Consider the following 20,058-nt stretch of genomic DNA (forward strand, 5'->3'; position numbering starts at 1 on the left):
TGATCCCATGACCAGATATCCTCTGCAATCCCTTCTACTTCCATGACTATGATTCTAAGGCACAACAAAAAAAAGGCAGCACTTTCCAGTCAAAGGACCTGGATTTGAATCCTACCCTTACCATTTATTACCTGTGTGGCTGTAGGCAAGCTATTTAACCTCTGTGGGGCTCAGTTTCCATCTCCATCCAAATGAAGGGGTTGGACTGGTTGATGGTAGCTTTTGAATACACTTCGACACTACCCAGCAGATAGTTTGGCCAGTGCCAAGTTGGCACTGCCAGTCTGGGGCACACCATGTCCAAGAGCTTTTCTAGGCTTAAGGGGGCAGGAGAGGTATGACTTCTGGCCCAATCTGGCTCAGTAAGGTAAATTCAAGGCCACACCCTCAAAGCAAAGTCTCCCCAAGTACCAAGTTTCTAGCACTCCTTTGTATTAAGGACTGTGCCTTGTTCCATATGCTTCACAAAACTAAACACCTCAGCACCTTGTCCTCAGTATAACCTAATTCCATTTTCAGAGCAGGGGCAGATATGACAGCAAGAAGGAATCTTTGACATCACCTGCATTTTTATCTGGCTGCCAACTCCTCCTATTGCACTGAGCCGCAAATGAAATAGATATGTTGGATTGGGGTGGCTGATTAGCCATTTGGTGAAAGAGTAATTATTTTCCTGGTTTTATTTTACTCTAGGACCCTTTGGGCTCTTTGAAATTCTTTAAATTTTCAAGTTCATTTTCCTCTTATTATTTTTTTAATCCCATTGTATTCCCAGGAGCCCCCTTAGCTTAGTAAGAATGCTTCTAATCCAATAGAGAAAACACAATTGGACATACCCACACTCTGAAATCAGCAAGTCCTGTTGGCACCCCACTGGTGACTCTGTGAACTGTGTCAGCAGGTCAAGGAAGAAGGCACCGGTACCAGCTGCTTGCAGTTAAAAGAAGGACTGGCTAAGTCTGTAGAAACACTCCCTGCTGCTGTCCAGTTTTCTCAGGTGCTCGCCTTAAGCTCTATCGAGCTCTGTTACCTCTGTGTTGATTTAACAACTCGTGGTAATTTGGAATGTAAATAGACGAAGAGCTTGGAATCCAGCGCCAAGGCTGCCAGTAAGAGAGTCCAATTCAATCCCTAAATCTCCAGCTTACTCTGGGGACCAGGAAGAAAAAAAAAAAACACCCCAGGGTTGGCCAGAAGGGGGCATTGTGGAACAATATGAGGCACTCCCCTGTGAATTTTTCTCTCCTTTCTGGCTAAAGGTATGGATGGATTTGAAAAGATGTCAGAGCTCTGACCAATGCAATAACCAGCCATGATTCCTGAGGACCCATGATGAAACATGAGACGTATCCGGTGATGGACTCAGCCTAGGGCAGCTTGGCTTAGTGAATTGCAGAATGGACTTGGAGCTATGGAGTTAATCAGTTGTTTTCAGTCAAGATGCCTCTTAGCGACACCATTTGGGGTTTTCTTGGCAGAAATGCTAGAGTGGTTTGCCATTTCCTTCTACAGTTCATTTGACAGATGAGGAAACTGAGGTAAACAGGATGAAGTGACTTACCCACGGTCACACAGCTAGTGAGTGTCTGAAGCCAGATTTGAACTCAGGAAGTTGAGTCTTCCTTCCTCCAGGCCTGGCACTCCATTCACATTGACATCTAGCTGCCACAGAGTTATGAAGACATGGGTTCAAATGCTGCCTTTGAGCCTAACTAGTTTAATAACCTTGGGCAAGTTATTCAAATTTCTTAGTCCCAGTGCCCTCACCTGTAAGATGGGAATAATGATAATACTCACTTTAAAAAGCTGTTGTGAGGTCTCAATGCTACAATATATTTAAAGAGCATGAAAATCCTTAAAGGGCTATGTGTTAGTTATATATCATTAGATGATGATGGTGATGGAGATGATGATGATTGTAAGTTCCTTGAAGGCAGGAACTGGGTTTTGCCTTTTTTTGTATCACAGGGCCTGGCATACAGTAGGCTTAATAAATGGTTGATTGATTGATTGATTGACTGATGGTGAAGATGATGTCTTACTCTCTCCATTTTATTATGATTGAGGAAATAGGCCAAGAGAGAACTGATAATTTGAGCAAGGTCACAGAGGTGGTAAATGTAAAAGAATTTAAGCCCGCAGCTTCTGACTACCAACTCCACATTGTTTTCACTGATTCTTGGTGTAGAAGAGTTTGAAGGAAAAAAGTAATAGAAAGAAATCTCTCTGTGGGTTTGGTCTCTTCTGTGATTTTCCTTAAGTGCAGGTTTAACCATCTCATTCTCCCACTCAATATTGACTCTAGGTCAAGATTTAAATTCCTCTGTTTGGCATTTCAAGGCCCTCACAATCTTGTCCCAACCTAGGTTTACAGCATGCCATCCTGGAATGTTGAAGTCCATTCAAACTGGCCTTCTCTGTGTTCCTTGAGCGAGGCGCTTCATCTCGCATCTCCCTGACGGGCTATTCCCAGTGCCTTGAATGCACTCGTCTTCTTCACCACTACCTCATGGAATCCTTCTCTTCCTTCAAGCCCTGGCTGCACCATCACCTGATCCCTCCACTGCAGTGCCCTTCTCCCAGACGACCCTTCTTTATATTTCTTTGTGTTGGTTCCCTTTCCATCTATTCCATATTGTTTTTGCCCCATTAAAATGTAGCCTTCTTGGGAATAGGAAGTTTCATACTTTGTACTCGAATCTCAGGCCTAGCCCAGTGCCTGACACACGGTAAGTGCTTAATAAATATTTGATTGATTGATTAATTTAAGGAAGACTCATCAACAAAGACTGGGCAACAGTTCTTCAGATTCCTAAACATTTAGATGTTTTTCCACCTACAGCAAGAAGCCACAATAAAGGCATTCTGCTGGCACTGATTACATTTGAGTTGGTTGCCTTATATATTTAGAGATATTTTGTTTCCTTCAATTGAATTGAAGCCCCTTGAGGGTAGACACCTTTTCATTTTTGTCCTTGTGTCTAGGTGGCCCATGTAGATACAGAATTGTACTTAGAATCAATAAAAAAAATCTTGCCTTGGGCACTTGTATGACCCGGGACAAGTCGCTTCTCCTCTCAGCCTCATTTTCCTCATTTGTAAAATGAGGATAATAACAACGTCTACCTTACAGAGTTGTTGTGAAGATTAAATAAGATTGTATGTAAAGCACGTTGCTAACCTTCAAGTCTGATTTAAATGCTGCTATGGTTATTATTGTATCCTCGGTTACTACTCTTCAAATGTATAATATGTGCTCGATGATTATTTATTGATTTTAAGCCATGATGTTTTAACCCTCAGTTTTATATAATGACTATTTAATAAAAGCCATTACTTTTTTCTAGTTCATTTTTCTAAGCGTAAAATTTGGAAGCTCTGTCTTAGAATGAAAGGGCTCCTGAGGCCGGTGATTGGTCCTTTTTTGTCCTCATGCCCAGAATGTGGTGCAGTTCTTTGCACATGTTAGGTGATTAATAAATGTTTATCGATTGACTACTCTCCATTGATTCCCCCAAATGAACAATAGAGATCCTTAACCTTGGCCTGCCAAACAAAGGAAGTTTGAATGCTTCCAAATCCAGGGCACCCATTTTCCTTTCCAAACAAATCTTGCCTTCCAAGCATAAGTAACAGCATTCAGTAGATGAAACCTTCTCTAGCTGGTATTTACTCTTGTAGAGAGCTATTGTACCCATTTTCAGCAGTTTGGTGACTTTTAAACACTGCTGAGAACGAGGAAGAAAGAATAGTTTCAATAATTTGTTGGCCAACTTATTTTTGCATTTCATTTGCCTGAAATGGGGCTAGTGAAATTAAGCTGCTATGTACCTACATGGATCTCTAGTACTGAGTATCTGACGTATAGGCAAATAGAGTTGTCAGATTGGAGAGAGGAGGAGGGAAAATTGAAGTTCAGGTATGATCGGCAGACCTGGCAGACTGTCAATGCATAAAAAAGCACTTTTTCATCTTTGAATATATGTTAATATTTTCTTAGTGCCTACACGTGAGAAATGTCAACACAGCAGAGGTCTTAAGTGGCCCCCACTGATAAGATGCCTGACTTGTAGAATCAATAGAACCAGTAAATCAGGCAGTGCCTCACAGGGTCACCTTGGTCATTCCCAGGTGGAATCTCAAGCTGAGGACTAGGGAAACCCCAGCAGATGCTTCTGCACTTACCAGTTTCAAACTTTTGGTGGAGGGGAAGATCAAACAATGATGCAGTTTCAACTTTGATCCTTTCTTGCCCAGTCTTTCTATCAAGAGGATTTACTTGAGTCCTGCTCCAACAGAGATTACAATTCAATCTAAGGTTTAGCAGATAAGCTAACAAAGTCTCCCTGCTTCAGAGAAGATAAGTGACTGGACCAAGGTCACATAGCTATTAAGTAAGATTTGAACCCTTGTCTCGACTCCAAACCTCTTGTGCTATTTTTTTCTACTACATCATACTACCTCTCATCTCTCATTGTGGAAAGAAGTTAGTTTAAAGCTTTTGTTGTTGTTGAGTTATTTCAGTCATGTCTGACTCTTTGTGTCTTCATTTGGGGGTTTTCTTGGCAAAGATACTGGAGTAGTTTGCCATTTCCTTCTCCAGCTCTTTGACAGATGAGGCAACTGAGGCAAACAGGGTGAAGTGACTTACCCAGGGTCATACAGCTAATAGGTGTCTGAGGCCAGATTTGAGCTCATGAAGATGAGCCTTCCTGATTCCAAAGCCAGTGCTCTATCCACTGTGCCACCTAACTGCCTGTATTAAAGCCACTAGGATCGATTGCTTTGACCCTCTTTCAGGGAACAGCCCCTAACGAAAACAAGAAAGATGGAAGAGCCCAGTAGGGCTTCCTTCTCCTGTCCCCAGAGGGAACGGAAGTCCTGGGTAGTCTTTCACATCAGTACTTTCAAGGCTGCAATCTACTTATCTCTCCCTAGATTCCTCCTTTTCCCCAGTCCCAGCCCCATTTAGCTTCTATGAGCCTGAGGAGGAGAACGGACAAGTGACCTCCACGGACCTTTTATTCTCTAGATCCCACAATCCTATGAAAATTGCTGAAATCAAATATCCTGAAGGGATGGAAGCTCAAAGAACAGCTTAGGAGATGTTAAGTACATGTGAAAGAATTGCAGAATCTATACAGTATGAAATAAAACATAGTAGCACTAATAGTAATAACACTAATAACAATAATTACTGAAATTCAAAGAATATTTAATGATTGCAAAGTCCTTTACATACATTTTCTTATTTGAGTCATATGACAACTTGAAAGGGAAGGACTATAGGTATTATTATGCCCATTTTACAGATTGGGAAGCTTGGGGCCAGAGAAGTTAAATGACTTGCCCAGTCAACAGCTAGAAAGCATCAGAAAAAAAAAGATTTAAACTTAGACCCCCCCCCCACACAGAGACACTGCAAGTCCAATACTCTATTATTTCATATTGCCATTCTATATCAAATATGGTCATGTATGTATGTTCTTAAATTGTTAACAATATGACCCAGTCACAAAGGCCAAGAGATGGTCCGCTGACATTTGGAATGTTTAAAGCTAGAAACAAAGGCAAGCATGGAACTGAACTACAGAGATTGGCATGTCCAGCCCCAGCCACTCTAGTGGGTTACCTTGAGGATTTACAAAGTTCTCTCCTGTCTCCACAAAATTAGGGCACTGATCAGAGTGGGGAAAAGGCTGACATTTACTGCCACCTGTTGGGAAAGAGACAAAACGTCTCTCTGGAAATTAGTCCTACTTCTAGGTTACCCACAAAGATTATTCCTTGGGATCACCATTGGCTTGTATCAATTGTGAAAACACTATCAGCCTTGCCCCTCCCTGGAAGGACAGGAACAATAGTTGTTTCAAGAAAATACATCACATTCAAGTACAAAGCTGTCCCCCACAATTTAGAGATTCAAGAATAAAAGCTAGAGTTCAGAGGGCAGCTGGTTGCTCAGATATATGGGCTAAGACCATCAGACCCCTGGGCACACCACTAACTAAGAAAACTGATTCCAAAGTTCAGGTCCAAAGCCTGAGGCTCATCTGACATTACATCCAGTTTCTCGGTCTTGGGTTAGTTCTAGAGAATTACTGATTACTTAAGCAGCCTAGTAGCAAAGAATTCTCTTTTATTAGACACACACAGAGCTAAATTTTAAAATAACTATATAATGAGATAGAAAGGTAGGAAATAAGGGAGTAAATGATGAAATAATGACCTAAGCATTGAACATGAACTCAGGAAGACCTGAGTTCAAAGTCTGCCATAGATACTCGCTAGCTATGTGATCCTGACAAATAATTTAATATCTTTTAGCCTCTATTTCTTTAACTTCAAAATGGGAATAATAACTGTTATCTACTTCATATCAAGAGAGATAATACATGTAAACTGTATGTAAACTTAAAGCTACATAAATGCTAGCTTTTATCATTACTATTACTATTGTTATTCTTAGCCATGGTTCTATCCATGGATTAAATTGCCCCTCCCTAGACAACACTCCATTGTGTATGTTGTCTCCCTTTTTCGACTATAAGATTAATGAGGGCAGAGATTGTCTTTACTTTTATATTTTTATCCCCATGATTTGGCATGGCATTCAGTAAAGTTTTTTTTAAAATTATTGCTTTCTAAAACTAACAGGTAGAAATATTCCCTTTAAGGCTGTGTCAGGGACAAAATTCTGTTGAAGGATTGGAACGAAGATTAAATAAGCTTATCTTTGCATAAACTTCAAAGGGAAGAGTGAAGAACTCCCAGTGTGAGAATGATGGTGATGATGTATGACTTACTAGAGAGCTCCTAGGGAGTTACCAGGAACATTGAGTGAAGGAGAGGCCGGTGTCACAAAGCTAGGAAGTATCAGAAGCACGATTTGAACCCAACTTTTTCTCTTCTGAAGCTTACCAATGAATATGATAGGTACCGTGCTCTGGATCCTTTCATAAATCAGCATAAACCAGACTTCCCTTCCCCAGTTTACAAAGCCCTAACCTTGAATCAAACCATGGGTAGGGTAGGGAGAGACCTTAGAGGTCACTGAGATGGATCCTCTCATTTTACAGATGGGAAAACTGAGGGGAGTTATATAAATGACTTAACCAAGGTCATCCAAGCCATAGACAAGATCCAACATCTAAAACCAGAAAATAACAGTGACCTTTACAGACCCTTCCAACTCTAGCTTCTGAGACCTAACTAGACAAATGGAACATTCATTCAGTCCTGACTATGAGCCAGGCACTAGGAATACAACTAAAATCAAAGGAGACAGTCCCTCTTCTCAAGGAGCTTACATTCTAATGGTGGAAGACAATGCAAAAGTAAATGCAGAAAAGGGAGGATTTAGGGCTCCGGATTTACCTGTGTTGGGAGTCATGAGATGACTAAAGGAAGTAAAGGAAGTAAAGGAAAGAAGTAAAGTAAGACTAAAGGTGATGACATGAGGCCTGGGAAATAAGAAAAAAGGTTCATCTATCAGATGAGGGTATCCAGTAGTGGTGGTGCCATGATCTGAAGATTAAATGTTCATTCTCTACTCCTGAACAATTGAAGAAAGCTGGCTCAGAGAAACAGAATTGTTTGTGTGAGACCACTCCCAGGGGTTGTCCAGTTGTCAAAGCAAACACTTTTCAGTTTATTTAGTTTCAAATGGCACAGTGGGTTGGCTCAATCATTATTTAAACCCAAATCGAGCATCTTCGTTTAGTCATTTCAATTGTGCCTGAGTTTTTAGGACCCCATTTGCGGTTTTCTTGGCAAAGACACTGGAGGTGTTTGCCATTTCCTTCTCCAGCTCATTTGGCAGATGAGGAAACTGAGGCAAAACAGGGTTAAGTGGCTTGCCCAGAGTCACACAGCTAGTAAGTGTTTGAGGCTGGATTTAAACTCTGGTCTTTCTGACTCCAGACCCAACACTCTATGCACTATGCCACCTAGCTGCCCCTATTGTGAATTTTAAGTTTGTACTTTGGACTTTTTTTAGGGGTCTACTTACTGCTATACTGCATTATCATTATCATTATTATTATTATTAATCATTATCATTATCAACAACAGAAAGGATATGGGAGAAAAAATTCCATCACACAACAGTCCTTGTTATTTAAAAGCTATCTCAACAATGAAAGCAATGCCAATGACCATGCCAACTCCCATGCCGACACCAACACTGATGCGGGTGATGATGACCTGACACGTTTAGTGCTTTGAGGTTTATAAAGCTCTTTAAATGTGCTGTTCCATTTGCTTGTCTCAACAATCTCGTGAGGTTAGTGCTACAGGTATTGTTATCACCAGCTGGGCAGGTTCTTAATGAAACATTGGTCCTTGGCTATTGACAAGCATCTCATCTGCCTCTGATCAATGACAGAGCAAGCTGAGATAAAAGCCACATGATATTTTTAGACACTTCTTTAATTCCCTTATTTCAAGGACTTGGATCTGTTAAGAGGAGAGAGGGGGTCGAGCACAGCAGCCCGATAAATAACACATACATCAGGCAGATCCTTGCCTTGAAAAACCTATCGATGAAACATCATGCCCTGTCTTCTCATCAAACTGTTTCAGACATTAAGGAGAATGCTGTGTATGCGAGCTTATAAATTCAAACCCAACAAACATACTAATTATGCTGAAGGTTTGAGGATATAAAGACAAAACAAAAAAGCAGTCCCTGTCTGTAAGGAGCTTCCATTCTACTGAGGGATACAAATAAATATATGCATGATTGTTGGAAGAGGAAGGAAGATGCATAACCATCTGTCCAGAGAGTGACTAAAAGAAAACAAAATTTGATTTTGTCTTTGAAGGTAGAATCCTGCTAGCTCTTATTACAGGGAATTTCAAATTATCTATTTCCAGGATTAGGTTTAAAAAACATAGTTTTGGCCTTCAGGAAAGCAAAATTAATAGCTTATCAATCCATTAAGTCAAAATAGGTCAGCAAAAATAAATAAAACAAACAACAAATTGACTGAATCTGTCACTTTTCAGCAAGTTCCCCCCCACCACTTTTTTTTTTAATCAGAGTTGTGTAAGACACCCAAAGATGGACACTGATATTGACTCAACTGAGCTGACGTGGAAAAGGCTTATGGTCTTGAAAATGAGGAAGGTTTATGGCAGAAGGGACAGAGAAATCCTAGATGTATGTGTTAATCTTGCAATGAAATCTTAAATCCATAGGATGTCTTTTCTGGTCTGGTATGGTTCTCAAGCTTCCTTTTGAAGGTAATAATAGCTATAGCTAGAGTGTGTCAATGGTCACCACTGGAAAATATAGATAGGGTGTCCAAAAAGTCTTACAGCAGCTGTAGACTTTAATAAGTTAAAATTGCACCAAGACTTTTGGGACATTTTATGTGTGTGTTTATATGTGTGTGTGTATATATATGTATATGTATAAAATATACACATATGTACACAAATACATACATACATACATACATATGTAGTAATACACATCTTTCAAAAATTGTGTTTTCATTATATAAAATCTTTAAAAATGTATTTCATAAATAGAATACATATGTGTATTTGTTTGTTTTAATTATGTTTCCATAGTTTCACAAAGCTAATTTGTATTCTTCCTTTTTCTTTTTTTCTTTTTTTTTTGTTCAGACCTATGATTTAATTGATGTGGAGAACTTCTAGTGTGGAAACTCCATCCATTTTGATTGATAAACATCTATAACAGCACCTTGGAAAAGATGCCATGGGATCAGATAGGATACATGGTTTGTCTATAGTCTGGAAGTCAGTATGAATCACAGGCATTTTTTAATTTTTTCCAAATAATAACAAAAGCTTTCAAATATTATATTTCAAATCTTATTCCCTCAATTAGACTGTTAAGTCCCTGAGAATAGAGAACTTATTCTTGTCCAAATTTAGTAAATTCACATTTACTAAAATAAGATAAATGAAAATGACTCTCAAGAAGGCAGCTGAATCCTAATGACACACAGAAAATAATTTTGGTTCCTAAGAACAGATTGTTGTTGTCTGGTCATTTCAGTTGTGTCAGACTCTTTGTGACTCCATTTGGGGTTTTCTTGGCAAAGATACTACAGTGGTTTGCCATTTCCTTCTTCGGCTCATTTGACAGATGAGGAAACTGAGGAAAGCATGTGACTTGCCCAGAGTCACACAGCTAGGAAGTGTCTGAGGCCAGATTTGAACTTGGGAAGAGTTCAAAGAGTTCCTGCCTCCAGGCCTGGCACTCTATCCACTACATACCTACCTTCCTAAGAACAGCTAGTGAAGCATACTTCTCTCCTTGGTTGGGAGCTGGAATATTGTGGACATGGAATGTTGAATTAGGTCAGTTCTGCTTAGCTGTTTTTCTTTGTTATAAGGGAGTTTGGGAGGTATAGTGGGGCAGAACTATATGAGGATTTGATTATGCTACAAGAAGCAAAGAACATTAATAAAATCTTTAAAATATATATCTAAACTTCATCTTTCCCATGATTAAAATGATGTTCTGCACACAGTGGATACTCCTAAACTTTTTTTTTTGTTATTAGAGGGATGTCCCAAAAGTCCTAGCTCAGTCTCAAGCTTTAATAGCATAATAGTTTAAGTTTTGATGGTTGAAAAGTTCACTAAGACTTTTAAGATACCCTATATTACAAATGTAACATAAAGGATTTTTTAAGAGCAAACATGAAATGACTTGCATATGTTTCTGTTCCTATTTTAAATGACTTCAATTTTTAAATCAACAGAAAATATACTAAATGAAAAATTTGGAGAGACAAGTTATAAGCAGTGCAAGCATCTCTTCAACCAAATTCCAAGGCATCTAAAGCTCTGTCCCCAATCAATCAATCAACATTTACTAAGCTCCTACTATGTGCCACGCACCGTGCATTAACCACTGGGAATGCAAAAGGAGGCAAAATGGATCCCCTGCCCTCAAGGGGCTCACAGTGAGACTATTCCAATGGATCAGAAGAAACTTCAGCTCTGGTGAGCACACCCTAGGGTACTTGTTTGGTGTCTACTTTGTGTATGGGGCTCCCGTGAACGACACACTGAAGCCCTGTGCACCAGCAGTTCTCCCTGGTGTCTTTCTCTCCACTCCTAAGAACTCAAGAGCAGACAGACAGGTTGGGAACTCCAAGAGACATGGATCATTGGAGCTACCCTTCTCCCCCAGCAGACGATTTTTCTCCAGTCGTCTATTTCAATGAGACTTCCAGATGCTACTAAGCCAAAGTCAATAGTTGATGCTAACCTTTCTTCCATCAACTACATATAATTCCTTTCTAATTTGAGCCAGGGACTGAAAAGCTGTCTCTGTAATTCTAGCTATATCAGGGGACCCAGGGAAGGGAAGATGAAACTACCAGGATAGCCATGGTTTTGCTGGACTTGGGGGGTGGGATGGGGGATGGGGCACCATCCAAGTGCTCCATTCTTCCTATACACATCGACATTGTGTGATTCTGTTTATAGCAAACTCCTATTTATCTGGAATTCAAACTACTCCAAAGCTAAAATAACAAAAAATACCATTTCTTGTCTATTCTGCATTCCACTCTTAGGAGAAAGAGAAATGTCTAGTGAATCAGCTTCTCTCCTGCAGTGTAAAGGGCAGAGTGCTGGGCTTAGTGTCAGAAAGACTAGGTTTGAATCCTGCTTCAGACGCTTAGCTGTGTGACCCCAGGTGACATCCCTGACCTCTCTGTGCCTTGATTTCTCCGTATATTAAATGAGCAAGTTGGACAGCCTCTAAATTTTCTTTCAGAGGGATTTGAGCTCAGGTCTTACTGATTCTGGACCCAGAGCTCTGTGCACTGTGGCGTTGCCTAGCTGCATCTAGTCACAGATCCACGTGTGTCGTTCTTATCCAGGTCCCCAACTCCCCAAAAGCCATCCCCAATGATACCTTGTGCTCAGAAAGACGGTCCTGGGACATTGGAGGATCCCGAAGTACTTTCTGAATAATTGAGAAGGACAGATTGTGTTCAGCTCTCAATTTGGTTTTAACGGTATTTGACCAGATATGTCTCCCTCTCAGAGCTTTTGCTCAAAGAAGTTAAGGAAAAGTGATTTTAATAAATAGAATGTGGATAATACCGACACTTCTGACCTTTCAGGGTTACGGCAGAAAAATTCTTTTTTAATTATAAAGTGCTATCAAAATGGGACTATTCTTAGTATTATAAAGGACTAGATCGTGAATATTTCCAATTCTTTGACATTAGTACATGAAATCTTATCCTGGAATTACAGGATTTGGAATTGAAAGGAACATTGGGAACAAAAGGATGGGGTACATAGTGTTAAGTCTGGAAAAAACCTTGGAAGCCACAGAGTCTAAATTAGCCCATATTTCACAAATGATAAAACTGACTCTGAAGGGGAAAGTGACTTGTCCAAGGTCACAAAGATAGTAAAAGTCAAGGCTTGAACCCAGGTCTTCTGATGACAAATATTTGGGTTTAATATTAAATTGGCTGCTGCTGCTGATGATGATGATTATGTATAGAGGGCCAGGCCTGGAGTCAGGAAGACTCCTCTTCCTAAGTTTAAATCCAGCCTCAGCCACTTACTAGCTGTGTGATCCCGGGCAGGGCACTTCATCCTGTTTGCCTCAGTTTCCTCATCTGTCAAATAGCTGAAGAAGGAAATGGCAAACCATCCAGTATCTCTGACAAGAAAACCCCAAATGGGGTCACAAAGAGTTGGACAAATAGTGGACAGAACACTAGACTTGGAATCAGGAAAGCTTGGGTTCAAATCCTATCATGGATACTAGCTATAGGACCCTGGACAAGTCTCTGGACCTTGCTATGTCTGGATTTTCTCATCTTTAAAATGAAAGGGCTGGACTCAGGGAAGTCCCTTCTCGCTCTAAAACTGTGAGTCTATGACCCTACATAAAACCTACTGGCATTTACATGATACTTGAAATTAGCAAATCACTTTAGAGACATTCTCTTCTGATCTTCATAATAACCCTGTGAGGTACATATTACAAATTTTATTAATCCCATTTTACAGATTTAAAAACAGTCTTGAGGTGGTTAAGTAACCCCAATCCAATCTGATAAACATTTATTAAGCATCTACTATGTGTCAGGCACTGTGCTAAGCTCAGGATTGGACCTCTAATGTTTCTAATGAGCAGATCCCCAGTCTTCTTGACAACACAATCTCCTTTCCTGAAACCAGAAAACATGTAGTAAATATCTACTAAGTACAAAGCACTGTCTAGGCACTATACAACAAAGATGTGGATGAAAAAAAAAACCTCTGTTCTTCAACACTAGCAATTCTGCAGGGATTTTCTATAGGTACTATCTATTTGAAGGCAGGGACAGTCCTATGCATCTCTCTCCCACAGAGCCTGACTTCAAGATCTTACACAATGTAGAAGATCAATTAATATTTGTGGAAGGAAGGAAGAAAGAAAAGAAGGAAAGAAAGAAGGAAGGAAGGAAGGAAGGAAGGAAGGAAGGAAGGAAGGAAGGAAGGAAGGAAGGAAGGAAGGAAGGAAGGAAGGAAGAAAAGGAAGGAAGGAAGGAAGGAAGGAAGGAAGGAAGAAGGAAGGAAGGAAGGAAGGAAGAAGGAAGGAAAGAAGGAAGGAAGGAAGGAAGGAAGGAAGAAGGAAGGAAGGAAGGAAGGAAGGAAGGAAGGAAGGAAGGGAGGGAGGAAGGGAGGGAGGAAGGAAGGAAGGAAGTAGTACCTTATCATTCACAGGTCTAGGACCTCCATTCATTCCAAGGGTCACTCACTATTGAAGTATACGTGAACCATACCAACTCCATTACTATTTTGATTCTCAGTAGACTTGGGAGCTTCTTGGGAGCACAGACTGTGCTTTTGTTTTGGGATCTTGGGGGACAGGGGTTGACCTTTCTTTATATCCTCAGTGCTCTATATTCAGCACATAATACACATTTGACTGTTGACTTGACTTGGAAAGAGCCCAATATCTGGAATCAGAAGACTTGGGGTTGAATCCCAGCTGTGATACTGAAACCTGTGTAAGTGTGGGGGGGAGGGTTATACCTCCCCAGGTATTTAATCTCTGTGGTCCTCAGTTTCTCTAATTGTAAAATGAGGGGTTTGATGGTCTCTGACATCCCTTCCAGCTCTAAATCTACGAACCTGTGATGTGACACATGTAATGCTTTAACATTTAGAAAGAGCTTTCCTCACACAGGCCCCAAGATGTAGGAGGACAAGGTTTATAATATCCATTTTATAGATAATACCATTCTTTTCCTTTTTTACACACTGTTTGGAAATTTTGGATGAGATGTGATTTTATTAGAACAGGGAAATTCTGATGAGGAAACTCCCTGTATTACTAGGTCTTCAGCTCACAGTCTTACAGAGTCACCCAGGGCAACATAAGGCTAAATGGTTTGCCCAAAATAACAGTTAATCTGCATCGATGGCAAGACTTGAACACAGTACTTCTAGATCCAAGGCCAGCTCTTTAGTCACAAAGTCCATATATATGGTTGTATTGGAGCCTCACAACAAACCTGGAAGGTATAGACAGCAGGTGAATCTGTGCCTACAGTCACTGCACTAGAGTCAACATTCAAACCCAGAGCTTCCTGGCACCAAGTCCAGCACTTTATTTGCATTCACTCTGCTATGTTGCTGATGCTGATAAAAAAAAAAAGGCACAGAGAGATCCAAGAACTTGTCCAGGGCCATTCAACTACCCATCTATCCATCCATCTACAGCAATTCTCAAAGCCAGAATGTGAACCCACATCTTCTGACTTCACTACCAATGTTTTCGACTCTACCACACAGCTTCCCAGTCTTCGGTAACTATGTCTTGCCCCACTTTGGGGGATTATCATCTTATCATAAATTTATTGACCCATTTTCATCTCCTAAAATCATTCTCCTCAAAGAAGATCAATCAGTATTTTAGTTATTCTCCACGGTCAAGGGAGAGGCAAGACTGGTTTGCTGTTGATTATTTCCAATTTGTCCTGCATGTAGCTTGTTTGCACAGTTACTTGCATGTGGTCCCCCCATTAGATGGTGGGCTCCTCTAGAGCAAGCACTTTCTTTTGCCTTTTTTATATCCCTAGGGCTTAGCACAGTGCCTGGCACATCATAGGCATATTTAATAAACGTGTATTAATTTACTGAATAATGGATCAAAGAATCAGAACCAGAAAGTAGATTCAAGTCTTGCCTCTGACACATACTGGTTGTGTGACCTTAGAACAATCACTTAACTTCTCAATTACATACCTAGACACACACACAAAACATTTCTCTAAAACTGTTATGGATGACTAGTTGATTTGCATTAGTGGAGAACATTTCCATACCAGGAATTCCCTATACCAATGAAGATATGGACCCCCTGCTCTTCTTCCCCAATACAGCAATTTGAAAAAAAAACAATTGCATCTGATAATTTGATGGCATTATCTCTTATGTTTCAGACAACTATATAGCAGTTTAGGGCGAAAGGGATTACAGACGTGCTATGAGGTGGAGAAGGAAATGGTAAACCACTCCAGTATCTTTGCCAAGAAAACCCCAAATCAGGTCAGCAAGAGTTGGACACAAGTGAAAAATGACTGAACAATAGGAGACAGAGTAATCCATTTGGGCTCAGAAACATCTGGGTTTGAATCCTGCCTCTGATGCTTCCTAGCTGTGTGACCCTGGGCAAATCTTTTCAACTCTCTGATCCTCAGTTTCTTCATCTGGAAAATGGACATAATAAAAGCTTCTACCTTGAAGGGTCCTTAGTAAGGATCAAGTGAGATCAGGTGGAAGGTGTTCTGCAACCTTACAGCTCCATGCAAATGCCAACTAACATGAGTCTGGTTTTAGGAACTCTTGCTCCCCTGTGCCTGATCTTCAGAGTGCAGAGTAGGACTTGGTCTCATTATTTGAAACATCAATCATTCATCAATTTTCATATATTTTTTCCAACTTTTAAAAAATTATGATTAGATTTCAAGTTTGGGAATATCTTGAAGCCAAGCTTTCCTATTTTTGTATTTGTCAACAGGACAGTCTTTTTATATTAATGGGCCTAGGAAAGGTAACTAAGGTAGGGCTAAGCAGATCACTGGGAGGCTTATTGCAGTAGCTGGAATGTATTATTTTTTTCATTGGTGGGGGGGAAGGTTCAGTAATCTGTCGATAACATCTCATGAAATCGTAAGAGGCTAGGAAGATGCCAATAACCTCTAGGTTATTGCTAATTGGAGGTTCTGCTAGTGTCACCCTCATTGTGCAGGTGTGTGTCTTCCTGGTTGCTTGGGGGAAGGAGGAGGAACTTTACCAACGAATTATTTCCTAAAAGGTCAGAAGGGCTGAACCGATTGCAGGAAAGGATGAGAAATTTCTACAGATCTCAGATCCCATACCTTTTCTGAGAAGTACCAGCACACAAGAGGCAGGTAGCTTGGCATTGTCATTAGAGAGCTGCCTTCAGAGTTAGAAAGACCTAATCTCTGACACCTATTAGCTGTGTGACCTTGGGAGGGTAGTTTAACTTCTCAGTGTCTCAGGCATTCAGGTACAGAATGGCTAAGGATAGGCCTTGGTAACAGAAGTTTCCTCATCAGGAATTCCCCAAAGGGATAAACTCAGAGTTCTGACTAAAGACTCTCGATCTTTACTTTTATGGTTATTCCTAGTGTTTAATCCAGTGCCTGACACAGAAAACCTTCATAATAAACGTTCATTGATTTTTTAAAAATCGGGACAAAAACTTGAAAAATGTATTTTTAACAGTAGGATACACAGAAGAACATAGGACACTGTTTTTTGTTCATTTGTGTATCTATAGACTTGACATAACAATTTCTCCTTCAGGTCTGCCTGGAGGCCATGTCTCACAAAGGAACTTGTAAGACAGAACCTGGGAAAACTCTAGGACTTCACAGGTTAATGAGTGTCAAGAGGGCCAAAACCGCTATTTCTTCAGGCAGTGGTGGAAGGTTGATTTCCATATAGATAGCTAGTTAATGACATTGCGAGGTGTCTGGGGAGGCGGAGAGAGGATGGGGAAGACCCCGGTCATAAAATAGGGTCCTAAAGCCTTCATCTTTTCCTGCCCTCCCTCCACCCTAACTGCCACAAGGTAGAGGTGCCCAGAAAAGGTATTCCTGAGATGCTCTGGTCAAGGACCCCAGGTGCTGGGCTTCTGGACCTCTCTTCGGGGCTTGAGAGAGAGACAGTTCAAAGCTGAGTCTTCAGCTCTTTCCCCCAAAAGGTGGAGAACTTGCTGGAACAAAATGCCTTTACTAGGAGAGGTGAGATGGAGAGCCCAGCATCAGCTTGACTCAAAAGCTAAAACCTCCCTCTCCCAAAAAGGTCTTCAAGAATAAGAAACCTAGCTCCCCATGGGAGCTCCCTGAAGCCTATCTTCCCATGGCCCGAGCTCAGTCAAATTACCTAGGCGAAGCATAATACTATATACCTCAGGACGGGGTTAATGATGGAAGTGAAAGACCATCTCCAGCTCCCCAGGATCTCTGTGCCTCCTTCCCACCAGCAACACTCACCCATGCAGATTTCAGTAGGGCAAAGAGCCTGTCCCACGCTCCCAGTTCTCCTGCCTTACGTGTTACATCGGTGGGCAGTCAGTGAACACTGCTCTCCTCCTGCTTCCTTCTCATCCTCTTCCCCAGCTCTCCATCCTCATCCTCAGACTCAGCTAATACATTCTTATCTTGCACCTGCTGTCTTCTCCCTGCTCCAGGGCGCGCCTCCTCAACTGTCTTTCCAACCACCCGGAGACTTTTCTTTTATTCCCAAAGTAACTTTCAGGGACTTTCTTCCTCCACTCCCTCCACTCCCCCAGCTATTTTTCCCTTGAGGAGAAGAAGCATCTACTTCTTCAGCATTTTGCAGCATCAGAGTAACTACAAAAGCCCTCCTAAAGAAAATTAATCCCTTCTAAAATCTTGATTCCCTCTCCCACCGACTCTGACCCACAGATCAACTCCAAGCTTGAGTCCTGCACCCACTTTCTGGGGTGCCTAAGGCCAGGACCCTTGCGAAGGGACCCACGGAAAAGAAATCTGAGAGCCAGACAGCACCCCCTCCCCAAAGTCCACCTCCGCACCACCTCCCTCTTCTCCCCTTCACCCCCCCGCCCAGACCCCCAGGGTAAAGAGAAAATTCCCCCTCACCCTTCTGTGGAAGCCATGGTCTTGGGAATTCCCCCTTCCTCTTCGGAAGAATCCAAGGGGGTACTCTGAATGTGTGTGTGTGTGTGTGTGTGTGTGTGTGTGTGTGTGTGTGCTTAGAAAGGATTCCTCTTCCCTCCCCCCTTTCTTTCTCTGTGTTCCCCGCCTCCCTCCTTCTGCATAAGCCCCTTAGTGCCTAAAGAGTGGCATAAGGTTCCTTGTGGGTGTAATACGCCGCCACGCTCCCGAACCTGGATTCTGGACTCTCCTGGGCGCTCCGGTCCAGCTCTGCTTCCCGCTGTAGCACCAGCAGCAGAGGCACCCCAGCAATCTTGGAATTCTGTCTAGGGTTTCGGCGCCTTCAAAGCTGAGAGCGCTGAGTGACCAGAGAATGGACCGAGCGAGCTGAGTCTCTGCCACCTGGGCTTTCTCTCCCCTGGAGGAAGGGCTGCTGCTGCTGCTGCTGCTGCTCGTGGTGGTGATGCTGCTGCTGGTGGCGTTGGTGGTGATGCTGGTGGTGGTGGTGGCAAGCGGGTGTGTGGGTGTCTGTTGTGTGTGCTGGGGGAAGTGGGGGAGGGGGGCTGACTTCACACTGACATGGTGTTGGCTGAGGCTGGATTGGAAGGTTTTAGCCCTCAGAGCTGTGGATTTGCAGTCTATCCCTCTCTATTTTAGTCAAGGGCTGACATCACCGGCAGCGCTGCCTGTTGTTACTCCTTTAAATCCCCCCCGCAAGTCCAGCTACGCCCCCTCCTCTTTTCTACGCCCCCCCGTTCCCCACCCCCAACCTCTTACAATAAAGAAAGAAATAAAGATCCACTCCAGGACTCCTCAGCCGTGACCCCCGGCCAATTCCCAGGTGAATAAAGGGACTCTCTATTGTTCCCTTCCCCAGCCCTTTCACGACCTTCCCCCCTGGTTCTTTCGGGGCGCCTGGTCAGGAGGAAGGCCTGCAAGAAGAGAGCACACGCTCCCAGTCCAATAGCCCGACACTGTATTTGGTCGACCATTTCTCGGCTACGGTTCTTTGTAATTTTGTTTTCATTTAAAAAAACCAAAAACATCATCCCTCTCATTCTATTGTTTGGGAACTTCACTTTTCCTTTTTGGGGTCTCATCTCGGAAGGTTTTCTTAGCCTGGGCTTTCTCCACCCCACCCCCACCTGCTCACTGACCCCTAGGACAGAGGTGTTGTCTTAGAGACAGGGAAGTCAGACGGATGAAGCAGCTACTTCAGTGAGCCTTCTCCCCTTTAACGCCCCTGGACTACCAAACCCTGTCTCCCTTGTTACTTTCCACCCCACCTCGGGCACATCGCTCACCAAAGCTTAAAAAGAGGACCGAAAGAAGGGAGGGAGGAAAAAGAAACAGAGGGCGGAAGGAAGGAAAGAAAGAAGGAAAAAAGGAAAAGGATGGAACTAGGAAAGCAGCAGAAGGCTAGAGTCTTTCACAAAAGGAGTGAACCGGTTAATCCTGGGCTGGAAGGGGCTGGGGAGGATGAAAAGGGGGAGGTTGAATGACAGCTGTCAGGCTAAGCCGCAGTGAGAAACCTCAGTGGAAACCGATGGGCCGCGATTGGTGCTCCCGGTGGGTGGGCGCTGGGAACCAGAGAAACGAGGAGCAAGGGCAGAAGGGAGTGGGAGAGCTAGCTGGAAAACAGCCCAGACAGAAAACCCTACAAGCTGGTGAAGCCCACTGAGCTAAGGGATGGGACTGCCTCCGCCGCCGCCACTGCCACTGACAAGGCTTTCTTCCCTACCCGAATAAATTCCCAGTCTTCAATTATTCATAGGGATTAGTATTCATGAACCTCTGGGGAGAGGGAGCATACTTTTTAAAATAGGGGGACTCGAAAAGGGTCGGGGGTCGGGCTTTCAGCAGAGATCTGAATCTCGGC

The 20,058-nt window shown here is 42.3% G+C and overlaps 1 protein-coding gene across 1 annotated transcript in view; it reads right to left on the bottom strand.

Annotated features, from left to right (window-relative positions):
* Positions 1-18,354, bottom strand: part of SLC1A2 (solute carrier family 1 member 2) — a 172,318-nt gene extending 153,964 nt beyond the window's left edge. The window contains 1 exon segment of the mRNA XM_020963926.2: positions 18,165-18,354. Within this exon segment, the coding sequence (XP_020819585.1) occupies positions 18,165-18,181 (17 nt within the window). The 5' untranslated portion in view covers positions 18,182-18,354.
* Between the last annotated feature and the right edge of the window lie 1,704 nt (positions 18,355-20,058).

The sequence above is a fragment of the Phascolarctos cinereus genome, unplaced genomic scaffold, assembly GCF_003287225.1.
Source record: "Phascolarctos cinereus isolate Bilbo 61053 unplaced genomic scaffold, phaCin_HiC Scaffold_9;HRSCAF=440, whole genome shotgun sequence".
NCBI lineage: Eukaryota > Metazoa > Chordata > Mammalia > Diprotodontia > Phascolarctidae > Phascolarctos > Phascolarctos cinereus.